The 23,271-nt window shown below is 37.1% G+C and overlaps 1 protein-coding gene across 2 annotated transcripts in view; it reads left to right on the top strand.

Annotated features, from left to right (window-relative positions):
* Positions 1-17,311, top strand: part of MLIP (muscular LMNA interacting protein) — a 104,192-nt gene extending 86,881 nt beyond the window's left edge. For both annotated transcript variants that reach the window (XM_066179770.1, XM_066179769.1), the window contains 3 exons: positions 7,377-7,430; positions 14,874-14,908; positions 17,000-17,311. In XM_066179770.1, the coding sequence (XP_066035867.1) occupies positions 7,377-7,430; positions 14,874-14,900 (81 nt within the window). In that variant the 3' untranslated portion in view covers positions 14,901-14,908; positions 17,000-17,311. The remainder of the gene's footprint in view (positions 1-7,376; positions 7,431-14,873; positions 14,909-16,999) is intronic.
* The last annotated feature ends 5,960 nt before the right edge of the window (positions 17,312-23,271 follow it).

Here is a 23,271-nt window from a genome sequence, read left to right as displayed (position 1 = left end):
CAGTGTCAACTTTTCATAATCACTTGCAGATCTCCAGGCTCACAGGTAAGCAGAATATTTAAAGGGAATCTTCATTATTTTTTAAATGAAATCTGTGGTATTTACTTCATCATCCAATCTCCTACTCATTGGAGTTTGTATTTGATTAATAGTAGCATAGTGGGAACTGACGTTCTGTGGATACAGCAGCCTTTCAAGGTTGCTATGGAAAAGCACTTTCCTCCCAGACATCATCCCAACAGCTTTTATTTTCTAGAAGACAGTTTCTTTTTCTCTTTTGAACTTTAGTATTTAAACGTTGCACTTGTGTAGGTGTGTTGTGGTTGATCAATCTATCTGTGACCCAGAAAAATTGCTTTGGTGTGGAGAAAAATATCAGAGGTAAACAAATCAGTTCATTAGTGCTGATCAACAAATTGGACCTCCTCGTTGGGAAAATGTTAATGATTAATATTGCTGTATCTTCTTTATGTATTATTTTTATGGCATTTCTTGGCCTTAATTATTTATTTTAATGATATCACATTTAGATATTCCATCACTTTTGACTTGGTTTGATATCGCCTTCAGAAAATGCATCTAGAGCTCCTGCTCAGCTTGTCTTTAAAGAAAGGTTTCTCTTGAAGCACTTTTTTGAATGATCATAGCTTTCTAAACATAATCAATTGCTTTCTTCAAAGCCATTGAATTAGCAATAGAACTTGAAGGTATCTTAGGTTCAAAAGGAGACCCAGGAACATGGACTTAACATGGAGGTGTCCTGAGTCTGGCACCACCTGGAATGACCTCAGGTACACATTTCTCTGGAGACAGCTCTTCCAGTGAAAGAGAAGGGAATTGATTAATGTGTCACTGCTTTTGGCCTGGGCAGTTAGACAAGTTTGAGGGCCTTTCTGTCCTATTTCCAGTAGGACAAGGTGCTGCTGGCAGGACCCTGGCATTTCTTTGGTGTGCTTGTGTTCATTTAGAAAACGTGCGCACAATGCAATAGGATTAAGCCCCAGGAGGCACTTTCTGTGCCTGGAAACCAAAACGTGGTTCCCAGTGAGCACTCACAGGAGTGTTCAAGTTTCCTCTTGAAACATAGTTACAGCCACTTCTGTTTCTTTCTGCCTTTTCCTTTTTAGAGGCTGTCTCTGCTGGGACAGATTAAACTAGTCTTAAACGCCAAATAGTGCTTTAAGATGCTTTGTCTTCATTCTTAGAAGTCTCTACATAATAAAAATTTGAGTTCATCCTTATATCTGGCTTTCTAGGGTGATGACATCTAGTCTTCTGCATAGTGGATTTTAGTCCAAAATTTTTTATACAATAAACATTCCCAAATATAATAGAAATTCTGGCCCTGGTTAACAACTCGCTTCTAAAAACAGAAGCAACCCAGAGGTAAAGGCTGTTATTAAAAGCATTAGCAGAAATACGTAATTGAGTGAAGAATACCAAACCAGATTTGGTTCGTATGAAACCTCTATGAGAAACAAAAATTATACTTGTGCACTTTTTATTGAAGATAGTGAAAAAGCAGTAAGGAAAAAGAAAATCATAATTAATGGAAACAATCCCAAAACACCCGGAGCTATACAGACATTTTTTATTGCAAGTATTTCTATAGTGTATACTCTGAATACAGTCTTAATTCACTCCAATTTCAGTTATGTTAGATAAAAGCATAAAATATAACTAGTTCTGCTGAAATTCCAAGGATGTACTCAGATCTTGAATTCAAGAAGTCAATACTTACTGACTTAGATGTTGTGAACTAGCCTTTTCTTTTTCTCAGTTAAACACTAGATGTAATTTTAGTAGTTTTATTATGGGCAGAATATGATCTTAATGCAAATCTTTTAAATTATATACAGGTGACAGTTACAGATGTGCAGTCTTTAAGATTCATTCAAAGTTTCTGGTTTGAACTTAAAGTAGCTAAGGTAAAAGATCTCTTACATCAATAGCTTGCTCAGAAAACAGATTTTTTCAGTTTAACAACTTTAGTTTAACAGCTAATCTGGTAATAGAATATGTGGGGGAAAGTCAGCTCTGAAAATTAAATCCAATTCATTTCACAGTGTCACCTGGAAAGCAGTTAGAGTTCTTTGGGTGTTTTCATTCAATTAGAAAAAAGCCCCTTCCCTGGGCAGGAAGCATCTAAGTAATGACTCTATTTCCATGAGTCCATGAATAGTTCACAGTCAATATGCTGAGGGAAATTTCAAATACTTGTGTTGTTGGAAATTCTGACATTTTCTTTCCAATACAGATTAAATTTTGAAAATATTTGAATACTCCAGAAACCAATATGCATCCTTTGGGCTAAACGAACTAACTCAGAGCAGATGGCTCTGATCCATGTGATTAGAAGAGATTTGTCTCTGTTGCCTCACCTTATGGATGTGTAGGTTGTGGTTCTCATGCTGCAAGCCTTCATCGTGGACCTGGAATCCTTGCTGGCCACTAGCTCCCATAATCACCAATAGTGAAATTAGTCCTGCAAGGGACTGAAGCTCTTTATTAGCCCACAGCAGAAAATACATATTCTTAACATGATTGCCACAAAGTGGATAGTGAAATGCACCTTAGTATTTTATGGAAGTTATCCAAAATGAAACATTCAAGACAGAAAACACAATTTTATAGTTACCGATGGGCTTTCTTGCAACTGAATACTTGATTTTAATTTTCTAAATTATTAGCAAGAAAATTACTAGCAAGAATTTGCAAGAGAAATCAAAGTATTTTTCAGAAAGCTTCTTTTTTTGGGAGGGTTTTTTTGTTTGGTTTTTTTTTTTTTTTTTTTGGTTTGTTTCTCTTTTTTTGTTGTTGCTAGTATTTTTCAGTGAAAAATAATTTTGTCAGAAAATCCTCAGTCAAATCCATCATGGGCTGGCCCTGCATATGAAGTTGAACTCCATCTGGGAAAAAGCAGCTCAAGGAAAACTGGTGCACTGCTGGGCTTGCATGTGTCTCCCTCAAACTCCACTTATCGATAAGGAATCCTAACTGCAAAGCCCTGTAACTCTTCCAGTCTCTGATATTCTCTGGTATTAGGTTGCCCAGAGAAGCTGTGGATGCCCCCTACCTAGAAGTGTTCAAGGCCAGGCTGGATGGGGATTTGAGGAAGCTGGTCTAGTAGAAGGTGTTTCTGCCCATGGCAAAGAGGTTGGAACTAGGTGATTTTTAAGGTCCCTTCCGAACCAAATCATTCCATGGTTCTATGATTCATTCTATTTAGATTCAGATCTCTCAGTCTTTCTGCACTCTGGTGTCTTCTGTGCCTGTGTCTGGTAAGAACCTGTCAGGAAACCATGCTTGCTTGAGAATTGTTTCTTTTTTTCCAGGTACTTTCAGTACCTGGAAAGGATTTGCAGGTCTGCTGGGATGTTTTACTGCATAAGTCTCAAGGAACATTGTAAATCTATATTGTGATCGCTATTTCTACTTTACTTTTCCTTTTCACAGTGGTACAAGATGCAAAAGAATTTGGTGCTTAAGGATGGAATCTTTGAAATAGATTTTACGCTGTGTCACTTCAAAGAGACTAGAGACATTATAATCATAAATTGCCCCTTTAAATTATATTATTTTCTTTCCCCTTAGTTGAAAGTATTCTTTGCTCTGCTGCTGTGGGTGTTCTACCACTTATTGTACTGAGTATTTCATGTTTATTTTCACTCAGATAAAGTGAAGAGACATAAAACTAAAATAAAACTATTTGCTTGTTGTACATGCTTAAATAAATGTTTTTACTCTTTGAGAAATCAGCCATTTCTCCTATTGTGAAGGAATGTATCTGTGTTTAATAAAGGTCTAGAGTACCTTATTTATTTTCAAAGGGGATTAAAGACTTGACAGAGTAATGTAAATGTGAAGGTTCTCTGATGACTATAGTTGAATTAGTCTTACTTCTTATGTATGTTACCTCTCACTGGTTCCAGTTTTAAGCCAGTGCCTCAATTAGCAAAGGTTGCAGACCCTCCAGAGATTGACTTAGATTTATGAAAAATGTCTTATACTGAGAACAATTCAGAAAGCTTTATATTAGTTCAGAGGCAGCTGTGATTCATAGCACAATAAAGATCAACTGACCTTTTAAAGGCAAATATATCTTGCTCATAACAACTAAATGAGCAAAGATCTAATGAAGAAATTATATAACCACCTCTTTCTAAGCCTTGTCTCAATCTGTAGGAGGTTATTTTGGGCATGTGTAGAATTTTTCTTTGAAGTTACATGCTGCTAGTACTTATATATTGTAAAGATATTCTGCTCTCCTCAGAACAATTTTGCAGCCACAAATGCAAATTTGTCTAGTTTGCTTTTTCACTGTTCTTAGAAATAATAAAGAAAAAAATGCCACATTAAGAGAAATCTGAGTAACATCTGGAAAAGTTAAAAATTGTTGATTAACCTTGTAAGAGTAATGCAGAATTTTGTAACTGTCGAAAGAAAAAAAGAGTAGTAATTATAAAAGCAATATTCATCTCCCACCATCAACAGACCCAATATTTTCACATTTGCGTAGGAGGTAGGGCTTGCCAGCTGCTTTGACCTGGAGATTAAAGAATGTCAGTGACAGAGTTTGATGAGGTCTCACTGAAACTACACACCCATAAGAATTACAAAGTCGCAGTTGCATTCACACCTGAGATCTGATGGACACAAGTACATTCCTATATGACTCTAAGGGGTGATAGTCACACAATGTCTAGTAAAAAAGGGCTAATCCAGCCTCATTCTGTGTAGTTCATATTCTAGTACTTTTAAATTGACTGTGTAGTGTGCAGTCAAGAGCACAAAAAATCATATTTTTAAGGAAAAATCAGGAAGGAAAGAACAAGATTCTGTAGCCTTTTAGTTAAACTCAGGACAGGTATGAGATGTTTTCTACAGCAAGGCAGACACATTTTGGTTTACATGGACACTTGATGGAAATAACACAGATAATCAGCCTCTGGGTCTTTGGGGTGAAATTACCCAGGCCAACGGATTTGTTTCCTTTAGAGCTGGCAGAGGCAGAATGGCATGATTTCAGGCAAGATCCAAACACCCTCCTTTCAGGGAACTGCAAGACTAAGAGTTATTTCAGCAGAAAAAGGGTGCAGCACTTGATTTATAGGCTCTGTATTCACTAAAGTACTACTTAAAGTTCTTTATAAATGAGCCATATATGACTTCATTAAGACTAGACCCACCTGAGCAGTAGAAAGTATAGACTCTTCTATGATAACTTCAAGGGTTTTTGGTCAGAGAAGCCTTGTGGAAAAAGAGAGAACTCTATATTGTTGATTATTTTTCTTCATTATTAATTGGTGGATTCCTTTCCTTTCTTTAATTAAATCTCTCCAAAATAATATTGAGTGTCTCTCCAGAAAATAGAAATAATTTTCCTTTCTGTGGAGACTGTCACACAGTTTGGCTCTTTAGTTTGAAAAGAGGACGCTGTAAAAATAAGGGAAGCAAATGCATTTCTTGGACAAAAAAGGGTAATTACTTTTGTCAGGTCTAAGGACGGACTTGAGACCTCATACTCAAGAAAAAAGGTAAGGCAGAATCATGACTCAGAGGGGCATTTCAGGTTAACCTGCAGTGAATACCAGCAAGAAAGGCCAGGATGAGATAACACAATAGAAGTGTGTTCATTGATTTGCTCTCTGGGTAAATTTGGAAAAAGAGCTGTTGCATTCTCCGATCACTGTCTGACTAGGGAACTTTCCTTTCTTGTGAGCAGTGAAGAACTCTTCTCAGAGGGCTTAGCCATACATCAGAAAGCGAGCAGAATATGAACAGTACTTTCCTTCTTCTCTTTGTGGTTGACCCTTCTTACTTTGCCTGGGATACAGACGTGCCATATTCTGATGAGGCAGTGAATGTCTCAACTCTAGGGTTTCTTTCAGTGGAATACACTTGCCAAAATGCCACAGGTGTTGCTAGGACTTTCTACCTGTGTGTCATCAAGGACTGCCCAACCTTGGTAATCATGGGATGCTGGGTTTGGAAGCATAACTTCTCTTCCACGCAGACCATGAACCACCTCCTGTGTGTGCTGCAGCAGGTGAGGGTGTAAGGTCTGGGGGATGCTTTGGCCTGATTGACACTGGGAGCCACATAAGTGTCAGAGGGAGGGATGTTGCCACGGAGAGGATCTAGGTACCTTACCTCTTCCTTACCCTTCTTTTGCCTAAATTTATTCCTTTGTAAAATCTATAGAATAAATAAACTTGTTGCCTAAAGTTATTCCCTTGCCTTTTCATTTTTGGGAATAATAATCACAAAAAAAAAGAAGTTAAATGGTTCAAAGCTTCTGTTTTGCTAAAGTAGATTCCTTCTTCTCTGGAAAGGAATCAGGGCAAATTTAAAAAGGAAGAGAGAAATATCCATAAAGTAATTGCAGAAAATCAGAGTAAATTCCACTTCAGTGTATTTCTTTGTGTACAGGGTTGGTTTAGCAGATCAGTTTTGCTTCTCAAAAAGCACAGTGTAAAAATCATTTTTCTTAGAACAGCAATATTTTTAAGAAACACATAATTTACTGAGTTACTATTTGATCTAAATGCCAAACCAAATTAATACCTTTGATACACTGAAAATAGCAGGCTTCTACCAATCTTTTGGAGAATTCTCAAACACCCAAATCCCCAAACTTTCAGCAACCTTTTCTTTAAAGAAGTTTTCTCTGTGTCACTCAATAAGAAAATGTCACAAGCTTATGATCTTAACATTGCCTTTATAAACTCCAGCTGATCTATTTACCTGCATTCTAATTAAAATCTCATTGAAGTTGGTATGGTTCTTCACTCGAGTCACAGCCATCAAACTTCACTACTCAGATGCAAGATATATAATAATCAAAACACTGGAAAGTGACCAAGATTGAAAACAGTTTTCTGCACATGCTAATTACTGTTATACAGCATTTTTCAGTGAAGTGTTTGCATGATTTATGTCTATGAAATTTCAGATTAAGGAAAGCTCTTTTGGAGGGGATTTGAGAAGACAGATATTCAAAGTGACGGAAATATGGTTGCAGTTTTAGATAACTTTATGTGCATTATCTCATACTAAATTTATCATAAAGTAGGTGCTTTTGCTCTGATTTTTACTTGAGATGCCTCTTTCAAATTCGTAAGGTATTTATCCCTTCCCCACCCTTTTAATTATGGGAATATAATATAACAGAAAACAGGCCATTCCTTGAAATAGATTTTAATACAGAAAAGGAGTAATAAGAGTCTGCTGAACACAAATTAGTATGTCTGAGGTTATTGGCTTATATTTTAAATTTTAGTGATATTTTATATAGAAATTGAACTGATAATGGATTTCTTTTTCCTGTGTTTAACCTCATGCTCTCTCCAACCTCTGACATCATGGCTCGGCAGCCCAGTCTTTCCATGGTGCCTATTCCAGAAAATGAGGTGCTCATATCCAAGGAGGTAATCAGTTGACATTTAATGGGTTTAAGCATTTGCATGCTAGCTTTATCTTTTCTTTGCATAGCCTGTATTGTTGATCAGTAAAAATGTGCTGAGCTTCCAAACCTGCTTTTTTCCAGCGCAGAGACTACATAAACACTAATTGTTCTTAATGATAAATGAAGAAAAAAACCCAGAGCTGTTTTACCAACTGTCTTGCTTATGTGAATTTGAAATAACAGTAACATTTATGCTTCAGGTTCCTGATATGGGCTGTTGGGATGTTAGCAAGTGGGAATGGTTAAATTGTGCTCTTTGTTAAATTATGAAGCCATATTTAAATATCACATTCCACAATTTTCAGTCACTGATATGGCTTTTGTTTTAAATACCAGGTACTACAACAGCTATCAAAAGCACTCAGGATAATTAGTTATTGAGAATTTCATAAAAGACAGTCAAGAAAACACAATACTAGTTTGGCTAGTATCAAAATTTAGTGCCAGTTGTTTTTTTTTTACTTTGAAGAAGAATAAAAAATTTATTGAAGCCTAAATTCAGTGGCCAATTCCCTACTACATTTATATGTCTAAACTCTAGGACCATAGTGGTTACCACCCTAGACAATCCATTCAGTGAAAGCAGGTGCAATCTATTAGTCCTTATCAATTTTCTCTTGAGACAGAGCATATGGAAAATTAAAAAGGTTCAGCTGGCACTGGCAAGTCGTTTTTTCCAACAAAATCACGAGCAGGAAGATGAATTATAGCCTTTACATATGTAATTCAATTAATTATCACACTATTTACTCTGGCTTTGGAATGTAATAGGACATTGCTCATTACATTACATTTTCAATACTATTTTAGAAATTCACCTATGAAGGCATAACTTACTACCAATAATAGCAGTATGAGAACATTTATGACACAAGAATGAATTTTTTACTATTGAGACCTCTTTTACCAGGTGCATTCTCACAATTATTTCATTAGTTTTTAAATGAATGTGAAAATACAAATAGGAATGATAATTACATATTTATAAACAGTTTATTTTTAATTTACTATTTCAAAATTAGATTCTAGTTTGTCTGAAAGCGGCAATTGATAACTTAAATAAATGAATTTGATGTTTGCCAGTCATTTCTACCCAATGAGTAACTTCCTTTTAGTTTTGAAAAATATTGTGGGAGTCTTGGGGTCAAGCCCTTCGCATTTTGGAAGTGGAGGATTTGCCTGAATTCTGAATTTGTTGACAACATATCAATATATCATCACAGTTCATCTCAGTTTCAACTGGAAAAATAAAAAAAGGGGGGTGGGGGAAAGATAAAAATGAAAAGAGGTTGATATCTCACTTGTTGGGTGGATCAGCAGACTGCAGTTCTGCACCAGGGGTACACAGGCATGACCGTAGTCTCTTATTATCATGTGGATCTCTGGCCTCTCTGCACAGGGTGCCAGCGACTTGGAGCTCTTTCATAACTCTTTTTGCTTGAACCTCCATCACAGCCCTCCAAATCTCCTCCTTTGTTCCTTGCCTTTGACATTTCTGCTTGTTTCTACACCATCAATCCTCTTTGCCTCCCAGGAGCCACTTTTTGATTGTCTCAAAAGCAGGTGTTACAGTGTCTGCTGTGGAACTATTCAAAGAAAGACCCAAAATGCCCTCACAAAGTGAAGTTAGACCAAGAATACCTTTCAGATCTTCTCAGACAGGTTGTTTTTTTCCATCTCAGCAGTAAAGTTTTGGAAATATTATTGAAATAATGGTCTATCATTAGAAGGCAGTGAGGGAGACAACATAGTGCTGAGGATAAATTTGTTTTTGAGATTAATCAGATTTTCAGTACACCAGGAACTCTAAAATGTGTATATATACATATATGTATACATGTGTATTTGTGTAAGTGTGTGTGTATGTATTTTCAGCCTCTGATGATGCAGATGATTTTCATGTATTTGAAAACCGAGGGAAGCAAACAGCTAGATCCTTGTCTCTCATCCTTCTGCTTTACAATTTGCACATTGAGGAAGAATTTTGCAAGTCTAATGGAAAGACAGATATTTTCAAAGAGACAGCAGGCAATTCTGACACATAGTTTAACTAATGCGTTGTTAAGATCACTTCAGAAAGTGAAGGATCTTGTACTGACATAGTAAAGTCAGACACAAAAAAGTGCAAAATTTCTTTGGTTAGAGGCCAACTTGGTCTGTTCCAAGACAGGTAAAATATATTAGAACTGTCTTCTAAAAGTTCCCTTATATTTTAAATAAGCACTTTGAACAGGATTTCTGTCTACATTTTTTAAAAAAAGCTTAAATGTACTACAACAATGGGAGAATTTTTACCATGACCTGTAGAACAAGAACATGTATCTCATGAAACTGTGGTTGCATTTATGAGGACCAGAGACAATCAATGGGAAAGAAGATTTATAAGTGTTGTTATCAGTATACTTTGTATTTCCTTTGATTAATGTATTATTGGATGACTTAAAATAACATTAGCTAGAGACAAATCATTAGCTTTAAAGTTGAAAAAAAAAGTGTCAGATACTATTTTGTACAGCTGAGCAAGCTGACTGTGCTGGTTCCCTGGGCTCTGTCACTAAAATGTATTTTGCAGCTATGACTATGCAGGTGGACTCCAGTCCATGTAGAAATATCAACAAGAATTGTGTCAGGCTCACCACAAGCTGCTTGGAAAGTAACATCAAGAGATGACACATTTACTATTTTCTCTATTACAAATCAAAGAAAACATTTTTCATAGAACCGTTCAACTCACTTGTACAGAGCAAACAATCTAATATTTTCCCCAGTTTTTAATCTGATTTTCAGCAGGAGGAGGTGACCAGGGCACATCATGCTGGCCGCATGAAAGCTGAGAAATCTCTTTGTATGTTTAATGGGTGTCAGAGAAGACACAAATGCATCTGGAGATGATCCCCTTTTCTCATTGTCAATCAAAAAGGACTGAACAAAGGCATTTTGAGATCATTGAGATCTACTGCTGGAAATGGAAGTATACAGCACTGATACTCAGAAAGAGATCAACATATATGCTGCTTTGGAGATGGGCAGGAGAGCAACATAGAACTAGGAGCAGCTCAGGTTATTTGGAACAGCCTTAGCTGACCTGAGGGTAGTGGCTTCTTGGAGATAAGTCGTTGTCAAGCTGTCTCTGAAAAACAAACACATTTTGACCATTTTCTTCTTTATATGGTTGGGTTTTCAGAATTGCATGTTATAATACTTTCCCTTTCCAGTGCATTAAAAAAAGCAAGGTAGGTGTTGGTTGATGATTTTTAAAATCACAACATCTTTCAGACACCTGCATTGTTCCTTTTTATTTGGGAACATATCTTGACTCTAGGAACAGTTTATACCAAATTTCCACCTTATGAGTTTCATAACCCACAAATCCCCACCTAATTTAATATGCCTTTTTTTTATCAGTGAATTCTGTTTCGATGATGAACTGATTAGGAAAAAATCTGCCAAGTAATAAGCCAAATATTACTCTTACTGCTATCATAAGACCCTTAGATCACTCTCCTATATTATCTAAATTATTATCTGTTCTCTTTATCTCAAATTATATATAGGCTCATACTTAACTTCTCCTGCAATGTTCTTCCCTCAGAGTGAGAAAGTGTGATTTGTGCAATTTCAAAAAACCCCAAATGGATGGGCAGATGCTCTGTGAGATGTAAACACCTCTAAGAAGGAATGAGAGAGGAAATGAGGGAAACATGTTGCTAGCTTCTTCTTAGTAATTTGTGTTGTTTTCCTCAAAGTGAAGTATTCACTGGAAATAATAATAAAAAAACCAGCCAGCCAACCAACAAACAAACAGACAAAACAGAGGTACCTTTGTATTCAGATGAATAGCATTCATGTAATTTTAGCATCATTCTGTTACAGCATGTACCAAATAAGACCTGTGACTTCCCTGAGAAAGTAAGAAAATAAATAAGCAATATTCTGCTCCTTGAGAAATCCTCTTCTGCAACCAGTGCATTTTAAATGGAGGAGGTCTGAAGGATACTCTTTGAAACATAGACAAGCAATATACCAATAATTTCTGATACCTACTGTCTCCCTTTCAAGTAAAGCTAGTGTTTGCCCAGGCTATGATGTGTGAATGGTGTTATAATCAGTCTCAGAATTTTACTGAGTCAGAACCTTTAGAGAGAACATGGGGCATATGTACCTGTATAATCTGAAAAAAACCCATTGTGTGCAGGGGCTAAAAGTATGTCCTCATTGCCCTTATTTATTTGTGATTTACAAAATCCCAAGTCTACAATTAAAATTACTAATAAATGACTAATTACAGTTACCAATACAATTACTTCAGGTTCATGTAATCTTTTGCTGCAGTTGAGTAATTAGTCAGTTTTATCTGTTGTTGTTCATGAAAGATCTGCTATATTTACTTGAGAAATCAATAGCATTTCTAAAGTCAACATTCATAAAAAAAACCCATGAGAGAAAGCTGATTCTATCGACTTCAGTGGCGACAGGATTTTACTGACTTTTTTATGCAAAGTAACAAAAGTTCTTGAAATTTGAAATTCTATGAAAATGTCAATAAGGTCCAAAGTCTGTTATACATTGCTCTTAGTCTTTATTTACTTAAGGAGTGTTCCTGCTCAGAAGTCAACAATAGCATTAATCATTTATAGATTCTACATATAAGAGGAAAATGTACCCATTTTATGGAAGTGTCCTTGTACTAAAGAATTTATGTAAAGGGTTTAAACAAAAGTTCCAACCTAAATGGCATTATCGCAGCAAAGTGATGTTCTTCCAGTTAAACACCCTCCTCACTGGACCCTGAATTATTCTGTAATGATTCAGCTCTTGCATACTGCTCAATACCTCTTCAACTTATAAAGAAGATTCCAACTTGTCAAAACAAAGCAAGGACAGGAATGAGATAGATACCTAATGAAAGTAGGGGGAACTCTACTGGAAACACTCCCACTCAAAGGTCAGCCTTATGCAAGCACCGACTTTTTCCATTTGGCACTGGGATAGATCTTTCCATGCTGGGAACAAAGATGTTGTTGCTCCTTGTGCTTTGCTAGGAGACAGAAACATGGGCTCCTCATGTGACCCATCACGGGCATACTATTCACTTTCTGCTTTCCATCTTGCACAAGTTTGCAGCCTTGTTCCCCAGACAGTGGAGAGTTGGTGTGGCAGAACATTGCTGCCTATTTCTCTCTGGAGTTGTGGTCTCACTGCCCTTAGATTATTTTGACCAAGCCAAGGACCGCAACCCTAAGATCTCTCCACAGACTTATAGCAGTTCATTTAGCTGAAAATTTAATAACCCTGAAAATGAACATTAAAAGTAGGAATAACTACTGCTTTTTTTCTTTTACTAAAGGAGTAAGATTTTCAGGTGTTGGCTGTGACAAATTATTTAACCTCTAAATTGGATGGGCCACTGAAACAGTAAACTGTTGCCTTCTGATACTTATAAATAGAAGGGCAGGTCCAAACAATGCACACTTCTGAATTCTCAAATAAAAACTTTAAATATCAGCAGACAAACTTTCTAGTTACTTTATACACAACAATGCTTTAAATTTTTTTCTTTAAGATTTTTTATGTTCAATAGGAAATTTATATTGCAACAGATATTTGGGAAATACTTAAGTCAGCTTCAATTACATCTTCTTGTTTTAAGTAAAAAACTTTCAGTTATAGCCTACTGACTTGAAAGGGCATATTAGATCACCATGCTGTGACAAGGAAAAGTATTATATGAATTTATAGAATTTTATTTGTAGGTTGATGGCATAAAAATAGTTACTGTGAATATATTAGTTTTATAAGTTTACATTTAAAAGTCTGAAAGAGTAGTAATTTAAGAATAAAAAGAGAAAGTTTGAAATATCAATATATGATTCAAAATGCAATTTGAATCTAATTCTACCTGGCATTAAGAAACAGCTGTTGTTATTGGTTCCCTTCAAAGAATGGTAGGAGTTCTGAGAAATAGTTTTAAAGGAAAAGAATTTGCTGTGAATAGCTAGTCAGAACATAGATGTAGGCTACAGAAGGTTTTTTAAAATTATTCAATACTTAAGTAATGCATAAGTAATTAGAATCATAGAATCAGATTAAAATGAGCTATAGTGTTTGACCACTCACAATATAAAATATTCTTCCTTACACCTAATTAAAATTTCCCCACTTGCTGCCTTGTTTTCTTTCACCATGAAAATCTGAGCTTTCTCAGATGGCTAGAAAAGGAAAATAGATAACCCTTAACCTACTCTTTAGGTTTAACAAGTGCTATCTGTAGCCACCCCTCATCTGACACACATCTTTCCCAGAAATCAACAAACACTTGTAACCATCCTGGTAGTTGTCCAATGTTTTTTTTCTGCTTGCTTGATAAAGCAAAAAAACCTATTTTTATTGTGAGGGCTCAGAAATGGAAGCTATGTTACAAATGCAGCCTCGCTAGAGCCCAGCAGAGGGGAATAACTTCCTTCAACCTGCTGGCTATGCTCTAATTAATGCAACTGTATATGAGGTTATCCTTCATCACAAGAAAACTGGACTGATGTGCATTCAGTGTGGTGTCAGCTAGACCTTATGTCCTTCTCAGCAGAGCTGCTTCCCAGTCTGTCAGTCAGTCAGTCAGTCAGTCAGTTAGTCCTGTGCTATTGCATGGGTTCCTCCATCCCTCCTTGCCCCTGTGCCATGCAGGATTTTGTATTTGCCTTTGTTCATGAATCTTCTGCTAGCCCATTCCTCCAGTCTGGCAAAGTCCTCCAGAATGGGAGTCATACCCTTGGCGTATCAGTCTCTCTCGCCCTCCAAATTAGGAACATCCACAGATTTCCTGGATGTATAGGCTCTTCAGATCTCTGATGGAGGTATCACCCTAGCATCCTCTGAAATACCACCTGGGACAGAGATTTTGAACAGTTGAATACTATCTTTTTAGACCAGTGTCCCAGACAGTTATTGGTCCACCCTGAAGTCCATCCTGCTCCTTGGTTTGGTGCCAGGCTTTTATAGGAGACTGGCAAAATCCTTGCTGAGGGGGAGGCAAGCAACACCCATGTCATGTGAATGCAAGGGCGGCCACGTGCTCTATCCTCCCAGCATGAGGTTCAAAATAGAAGTGGAAAGTGGAAAACCAATGTAAATCTGACATGTCCTGTGATGTGCAGTTAGTCAAGGTGATGCTTGTCTTGAAATTTGCTCTGTGCAGAATTCCTCAAGAATGAGGAATCAATGCATGAAAAAACATTCTTGGTTCGGTAAACAGAGTTGTAAATTAAGAGTGCAGCAAACCAGTGATTAAAAAAAAAAAAGAGAAATGCTGTATGAAGTTCTCCCCCAGTTTTTACAACTGTTCCTATATAACATTTGGCAGTTTTTATTCTTCACTTTGTTTTTGCTTTTTATTTTCATTTTTCTGTAGGTTTCCAATGAAAGAGGTTCTGTTTAGATATGATGGTGAGTATTACTATTTTTTAAAATTTGATTACATTCAAAATTTGAATATGTAACTACTTTGGTGTCACTTTATCAAATTTTTATAATTTTATTTGAAAAGATGATAGGATGCCTTAGGTACACAATTCAGTGTTTGGATAATAAGATGGCTATATTTGGTGAATGATTTTCTATCAATAATTACCAATGCAGAATTCCAATTCTTAGCATGACAGAATAAAGTCAACAATAGAATTAATTTTAAGTGGGATGCAATCAAATGGTTGGAAGAAATTGAGGTATACTCTGTAATTAGATTGTGAAAGGATGGCAGGGAAATAAGATTAATTTTTTAATATTTGCGCACATAACCACATACTGCCATTGAATGAATGGTTTGTTAGAGTTAAATAATACCACCTTGCAAACAATGTACTGTGCTGAGAGCTGATTTAATGTAGTACTTAGCAAGAGAGGTCAGCAAACAGGTGATACTGAAAAAGCTGAAAGGTTCAATGCATTTTTTTTTCTCTTTCCTTGTTTCAGTCTTCACGAAAAAAAGAGATTAATTATGACTAAAAGTTTATTTCAATTATTATTAAGAATTTGAGAGTAGGATCATAGGGAGAAATTGAAAATAACACCTGAACGAATACTGAGGTAAATTGGAGTATTCAGGATGGAACAGCCTAATGAAATTTACCATTAAAATATTTAGCCTAAGCAATTTCTCAAACAGTAGTGATTAGCAGGATGGGTAAGTTCCCAGAAAACTGGAGAAAGGTAAACACAGTGTTCCATCTAAGCAAAAGAGGAAAGGAAAATCTAAAGAACTACAGAAAATTCAGTCCTAACAGCATTTCTAAGACACTGGAAACAAGGTATTAAACTACATGTTTGTGGGCATCTAGAGAATGGTAAGAAGATAAGATTATTTGCACAGGGACACGTCAGAAACAAATCCTATCAAGTTGATCTCATTTCCTTCTGTGACAGCAAAGCAGATACAAGGATGTGTTTTATACAGTGTATCTTTAATGTAGTCTCACACAACATCCCTAAGCAAGCAAAGCAGATATGGACTAAATTAAATTCACATAAGGTAGATAGATACTTGATTGGAAAGCAGGACTCTTAGAAGAGTTATCTGCTGCCTAAGTGAGAGAACATCTCACAGACTTTCAGAATGCTGTCTTCTAGCTCTAGCACTATAAGATTTTACCTTTAATTACTTTCTCAATGACATGGACAATTGGCTTACCCCAATTTACAGATAATGCTCACTTGGGAGGACTTGCAAGCAGCATGGAAGCCAGGATTTTAATTTAAAAAAAATTACTTTCATTACAGAGTGGCTTGAAATAAATATGATAGAATTAATTGAAGAAAAATGCAAAGAAATATGAAGGGTACAGACAGAAAAAGAATGACAGTAATACTGCAAGTGAGAACCTGAGGATTATAGGGGAGGAAAAATTAAGTCTGAGTAGAAGAGATGATGCTTTCAGGGAGATGTTGGAAGGAGTGCTTCTAATATGATGAAGATAATTACTCTTTTTTCCACTATTAGTGCAAAATCAGTGGCATAGGATGTGGGAAACAAATGGGAGATTTAGAAAAGATGTAAAGGCTTCAGTGTCTTCACACAGAAGATAAGAAATAAGGACAGAGTAGAGGCACAGCAGCTTCTCTCTTCATAATGGACTGCTATAAAGGGATATTAGTCACTTTTCCATCTTTCCTGTGAAGAGAAAAAGAAATGGGTTTAAATTTCAGAGAGAGATATTTAGTTTGAATTTGAACAGTCACAGCTCTGTGAAAATTTAAGTTCTGAAAGGAGTTTGCCTCAGGCTGCTGCAAAGGCGGGCAAGCTTCTCACAAGACATATCTGATCTGCCAGCTCTCATCTTCTCCCACAGCTATAGAACAAAGGAGGTGGCTGAATGTATCTTTAGGGTTGTTTTTCTTTTTCTGTAAAAATATGAATTCTATTTGTTAGCTGGATCATCAGGTTGTATAAATTAGGAAAACTAAGTGACCTCAGTATGTGCTATGCATCTTACTAATCTATTTTTGACAAATTGTGTTCATGCAAAAATCCTTCTTTTGCAGCCCCAAATTAGGATCAAGAGCTAAAACTGAATTTTGAAGCCTGTTTCTATATTAAGAAGGAATCCACAGCACCAGTCTTATTTAAAGCACCATTTAAAAAAATATTGCTTCTTATATGCTAGTTGCAAGGCAGTGATAACAATCGAATATTCTTTCAAGAAATAATCTTATGTAATAGCATAATTAACCATGGAGATACACACATGAATACACCATTTCTTGAAGTGCTTGGCAGTTTAAGAGATGCCCAATATAACACAGCATATTTTCTTTAGAAATAATATAAATGTTGAAATCAAATAAAGCTGTATTTTTGTTGCAAAGTGGTTTTTGTGATTCTTGATTTTCACTCATATAAATATGGCTCCATGTGTTTCAAAGAGCTGAGAACAAATGGCAGCATTGCTGGGAAAAGAATGCTCCTGTGTGCTTAAACTTGGTCACATCTTGCCACCACACAGACACTTGTATTTTGTGAAGTAGTCCAGGAATTATTCATGTTTGTGTCAGCACCCACAGCAGTGAACATGCACAGTGATTTTCCCCTGTCATGCAATATTCAAAGTCCTTTTGACCAGGTGGAGAGCACAGGCAGAATTGCTGTCTGCGCTCCTGGCACACCAGGAAGAAATGCTGCTTTCCAGTATATGCTGCTTCGTTTTTGATCTTAGGCTGCTTCCACATGATGCTGTCCGAGCCTGGATCTTAAAGATTTTGCTTCAAAATGCATTATGAAAGTGGGAAACTGGTTGTCTATGTTTGCCTGAGCTACCTCAGTTCTCCCCAGTGTCTTGGTCCTTTGAACCACAAGTCATCCCTCAGGTGACTCTGACAACCTGTTCAGGACCTTTGCATTGCAGTCCTGTCCCAGAGTGCAGTAGCATTTTATCTCATGTGTTGTGATTAAGACTGATATTTTAATGAGAATCCCTGCTGTTTTAATTAAAATTAATGTGATTAACTATTTTATGAAATACCACCATAAGGAAAAACATTAAAATTAAAACCAGCTCAACTGGAATAGTCCATAGGCTACTTAGCCTTTTGCCCTATTGGACCTGGTGTAACTTCAATCCAGCCTGCTTTTAAGCTGTTGAACTCTGTAGTTGTGAAAACAGAAGGTCAGCAATCAGTAAGTCTTTCTCTCTGTAGGTAATACATAAAATTTTAAGAATATTGTGAAAAGATTGCTACACATTTAAGGGTGGTGTTTTTTGTATTAGTTTCTTTCTCAATAGAAAAATAACAGAAGTTAACTGTATAAATCTTGTGAATGGCATACCTATTAGCCAGGTGGTGGAAAAAAAAAACTGAAAAAGCATTTCAGTGAGTTTAAGAGTGATTTTGTGGGGACAGAAATCAAAACATACAAATAGAACAAGAAAGTATAGAAAAATTTTAAAAATAGATAAAAATTCATACATATAAAAACATCTATAACTATAAATGTGTTAAAAATACTGTAGAAGCTGTAATAGATCACCCACCAAGGATCTAATAGTATTTCTTGGTTTCAGGAAAGCACTGAAGTGGGAAAAAAATAATATTTAAAGCCATGTGATCTGTGTGATTCTCAAAAGCCTTAGTCTGTTTTCCTGCCCTTTTTTTTCAAGGCATTTGTTTTGTTCTGAATTTGTTCCAACCCCAGATTTCTTTTCCTCTTGATTTTCATTTTTGTAGAAACCAAATCCATTCTAGCATGTCTAGCTGAGACAATTGTTCACATGGCTTAAGTTTAAGTTAACCCATGAGATAGACTGAAGCCCATATGTGAAAGGAACACATGCAAGAGAAAGAACTACTGGGATTAGAGGAAGGACAAAGGAGAAAATCTTTTGTTTACCTCTGACTTTGTGATTTTGTTCATCTGTGCATACTTTAAGAAACAGTTTCCCGCTCTGTTCAAACACCTTTCATCTATGAGATTATATTGGCAATTACTGCCTAGAAATTCTGTCCTGGGTAACCAGTGGAAAAAGTAATAATAGAAAAAAATCTTTAAGGAGAGATTATAAAGAGCAAAACAACATGAAAGTGATTGCTTTTTCTGTAGTAATAGAAAATAAATGGATGCTGCTTATTCAGTAGTGTAATATATTTAGCCCAGGTTCTGATGCCTGTACCCTGATTTTAGTAATGATTTTCTGGTAAAATACACATTCCCATCAGGATCAAAATGGCTGTGTATCTTCGGTGAGGGCTTATGATGCCCTTTTTTGCCTCAATTCTCTTGCAGTCTGATATGCCATGTTCATTCCCTTCTGTGCATACTTGTGGTGTTTCTTTTGTGGCTATGTGCTACAACTCAGGTTATCAAGAAAATGACTTATTAAAATTGGCCCAAGTGGTCAGAAGGGAAATGTGTCCAGCACAATTGGTGTATTTGGGCAGTGACATACTTGAGAAAATCTGGATGCTGCATCAGAATGACAGCCCTTGGCCCCAGAGTTCAACTGGCTGGCATCCAAAGCCTGGTTTGGTAAGGCACAGATCTGTGGCCTTGACTCAGTTTTAATGAGAAAATTGCTTAAATTTCAGGGAGTTCACAAGCTAAAGCTATGCAAAATGAGAAAAGTCAAAGCACAGAGAGAAGGATTTTGTTAGGATGGTAAGAGTAGCAACTCAGGGATAGAAAAGGAAAGAAAAATCTGTACCTTAAGGTATAAAAAAATCCTTGTAAACAGAGAATCAGAAAGTGGCAACTAGGCAACACTGAGGACCAGCCTGTTAAAAGGATTAAGATACACACTTACTAGAAGCATCTGAAGGAGCTGAGGGTGTTTAGCCTGGAGAAAAGGAGGCTCAGAGGGGACCTTGTCATTCTCTATGAATACCTGAAAGAAGGTTGTAGCCAGGCAGGAGATCAGTCTCTCCTTCCAAGTAGCAAGTGATAGCATAAGAATGGCCTCAGTTTGTACCAGAGGAGGTTTAGATTGGATGTTAGGAAGACATTTCTTCACTCAAAGGGTGGCGAAGCATTGAAATAGGCTGCTGAGGTTAGTGGTGGATTTACCATGCCAGGTACTGTTCAGTAGATGTGTGGATGTAACAGTTGGGGACGTGGTTTAGTGGGGAACACAGTGATGGACTCAGTGATCTTGAATGTCTTTTCCAAAATTAATGATCTTATAATTTTAAGATTCACTTGTGGAGAGTGTGACTGATAACTGGCTAGCTGCAAAAGGTCACGCAGACATGAGAGAGCTTTGCTGAGCACACAGGCACTCTCATGAAAACCAGCAAGGCAGTAAGCTTCGCATGTCCTTGAGCACAGCTGCTATACGATAACAAGACCTTGTAGCTGAAAGATATGAGGGAGAAGCACGGTAAAACTAAAACTTACTCAAACTATGTAACCACAAAGAAATGTAGAAAGAGGCGTAGCTGACTTTTAGTCTGAGCACCAATCCTGAGCTTAACTTTTGCAATATGTATGAGCTGATTATAGAAGGTATAAAGTGTGTGTTACTTGAAATAAACGAGATTTGCTGACCATGAAAGCATGAGGCTCTTCTCCTGCGGCTCCGGTTAACCCAACATTCACTGGTAGAATCAGGTAGGGGCACACAATTGAGATGAACACCAATATGTGCATGACTTCCTTGCAAAACCAGCATAATACTTTCTGAGAGCTCATACTGTCAATGAAATACAGTATAATCCTTGTCTCCTTCATCTCTGACTGGTTGATGAGGTTTGGGATTGGCAAGTTCACAGTAAACATCACCTCTCTGAAGCTAAATGCAGCCATGCACAGGTTAATATGTTCAAAATAGTCTGCACTGATGGCATAATGAAGGTGGCATATGGTCCACCCTATTATGGGATCACTGCCAAAATTTCCACACCTGATGGTGTTTCATGAGAGGTTTCTGTTCAGGTATGATCCACAATGACTGCTGCTACCTGTTATGTAAGTCCTAGTGAAACACCCTTTCGGAAAGCAGCTGCAATTGTATGACTATATAGACACTGTGCTGGTTCATGCACAGAGTCCACCACTCTCCACAGGCTTCCCTGGGCCGAGCCCAGAGTGGGCTGACCTTGGCACAGTACAAGAGCATGGCTGGCAAGAAGAATGAGATGGCATCTACTTCCTCCCGGTTGACCAAGTGATGCAGCTGGCACAGGAAATATGCATGGTCAATTACTGTGGTGGGTAGAGCAAAAAGGCTGTGAGGCCATAGCAACCACATATTGATAATGATGATGGTGATGATGATGATGATGATGATGATGATGATGATGATAATAATAATAATAGTAATAATAATAATAATCCATGTAATCTATATATGTAACACCTATAAAGTAATTTCCTTTTACCTGTGGCTGGTGACTCTGAACTCTTGGGCATTAGTGTGTGTGTGAGGAATGGGATTTCTTTGCCATGAACAGTTTGGGTCAGTGGCTCTTTGTCTACCTCTGGCCCTAAATCTGTTGATTCAAATATATGATGAACTGGGAGAACTGATGTCAGAGACTGTGAATAACAAGTCACACTGTGACAGGACTCTGACATCTGATGAAATTTGTCACATAAGTAACCATTATTCTGAGTCACATGTAACTTGGATTAAAATCATGAGACTCGAGATAAGCAGCCCTGAATTTTTGAATTAAAAGTGGCTCTGCTTGCTACCACAGCAACAGCCCACAGCAGTGGGCTGCCAGGCTCTTGTCAAACAGGGTGAAGGCACCCCCATTCTTATGCCTGCTTCAAACATACAAAAACTGAATTGACAGTGAGAAAATCACTTTAACACACAGGTTGTCTCTGCAAAAACACATCTAAGAGCTAGTCATTCACAAATTGGGAGGGAGAATCCTATTCTGCCATTAGTACAAAGTAGAGAGAACACATTGTGGGATAATACTTTTGTTGAAGTAATTTTGCACTGACAACTTTCACTGCATTGCAAGAATTAATAAAAAATATTAGTAAGCATAAAGTATTGTGGTCATAAAAATCAGTGATGTGTTCTGTGCCGGGGGTCACCAGTTAAATTTCCATCTGAATTCAATGAAAGAGATGGACCGTATCACTGCAGACTTTAAACTGGAGATAAGCAATTACTTGTATTCAATGATGCGCTGAGTCCTGGCAAATGACTGACCTGGGGTCTGGCATTGTGATTTCTTCCTTAACTGGCCGAGTGTCCCTTCATTTTCCTGGCATAAGGTCATAGTGCTGCAATTCCCCCTGCACAAGGCTTGGCTCCAGTCTGCTTGTGGCAGCCGGGGAAAGGAAGGGTGTTATGGTTGCCTGGTGGGGTGGGCTCTGCTGTCCATCCTGGGAGTCACCTTCAGCACCGAGTCACAGCCATTGCTATCCTACCCTTCTCTGAAGGTGATGAGATTTTTATTATACCCAGTAGAGTCAGTCCGACAAATTAGGACAGCTTTTGAAAGAAAGGCTGTGAGATAAGCCTGGTCCAGCTTTAAGGAGATCCTTAGACATTTTAACACTTTTGTTTGTTTGGTTGTTTGGTTGGTTGTGGGTTTTTTGGTTTTGGTTTTTGTTTTTTTGTTACTCCATCAGTCATTCAGTAGTATTAATATTTGAATTTCTGCAAAATGTGTGGTGTTTCCTGAAGTTCAAGTGTAAACATCAAGAACTACTGAGAGAGGAACTAGACAAACGTTTTTGCTCTTAACTGTGCCGACTAGAACTACTACCAGGACCCTAACTCAAAATCTTAGGGCAGCTGTTATGCTTGGAACAGGCTAATCTTCGACTGAGAAAAAGGATCACGTCAAGCTGTTTCTAAACTGTTACAGATAATTCAGTGCATGCTTTCACACAGTGAAGACAGAGCTGCTTGACTCACTGAAGAAAATACTAAAAACAAAAAAATCTATTTGCTGAAGCACAATGGAATAGTTTTGTGAGTTTTTTAAGGTTTGAACAGAAGCCATCAAGTGGGAAAAATGGGTTATATCAACTTTGCTGCAAAACAAAGGTGTTTAGAACACAAGTTGATTTTTGTGTTCCTTTAAAAGAAATCTAACTCCTGTGTAAATGATTTCCAAGCAAATTCCTTGCCTCTGGTTTATCATCAGCAGGTCTTTAAAGTTAAAAGGAGATATGTCTCTTCACTTAATCTGACTGACAGAGATTTACCACATAGTCTTTCTTATGCATCCAGAGCAAAGAGATATCTAGATAAAAGTATTTCTGAAGATTTGTAATACAAAGGGGATTTGAATTTAGCTAATGTCAGTGCAAATCAGAGGTCATTCTCTTGGAGCTAACAGAGCTGCACAGATGT

Source organism: Chamaea fasciata, unplaced genomic scaffold, assembly GCF_029207755.1.
Source record: "Chamaea fasciata isolate MVZ Bird 193981 ecotype frontalis unplaced genomic scaffold, bChaFas1.0.hap1 SCAF_3, whole genome shotgun sequence".
NCBI lineage: Eukaryota > Metazoa > Chordata > Aves > Passeriformes > Sylviidae > Chamaea > Chamaea fasciata.
The sequence above is the reverse complement of the archived record's forward strand: the minus strand, read 5'-3'. Positions and strand labels throughout refer to the sequence as shown.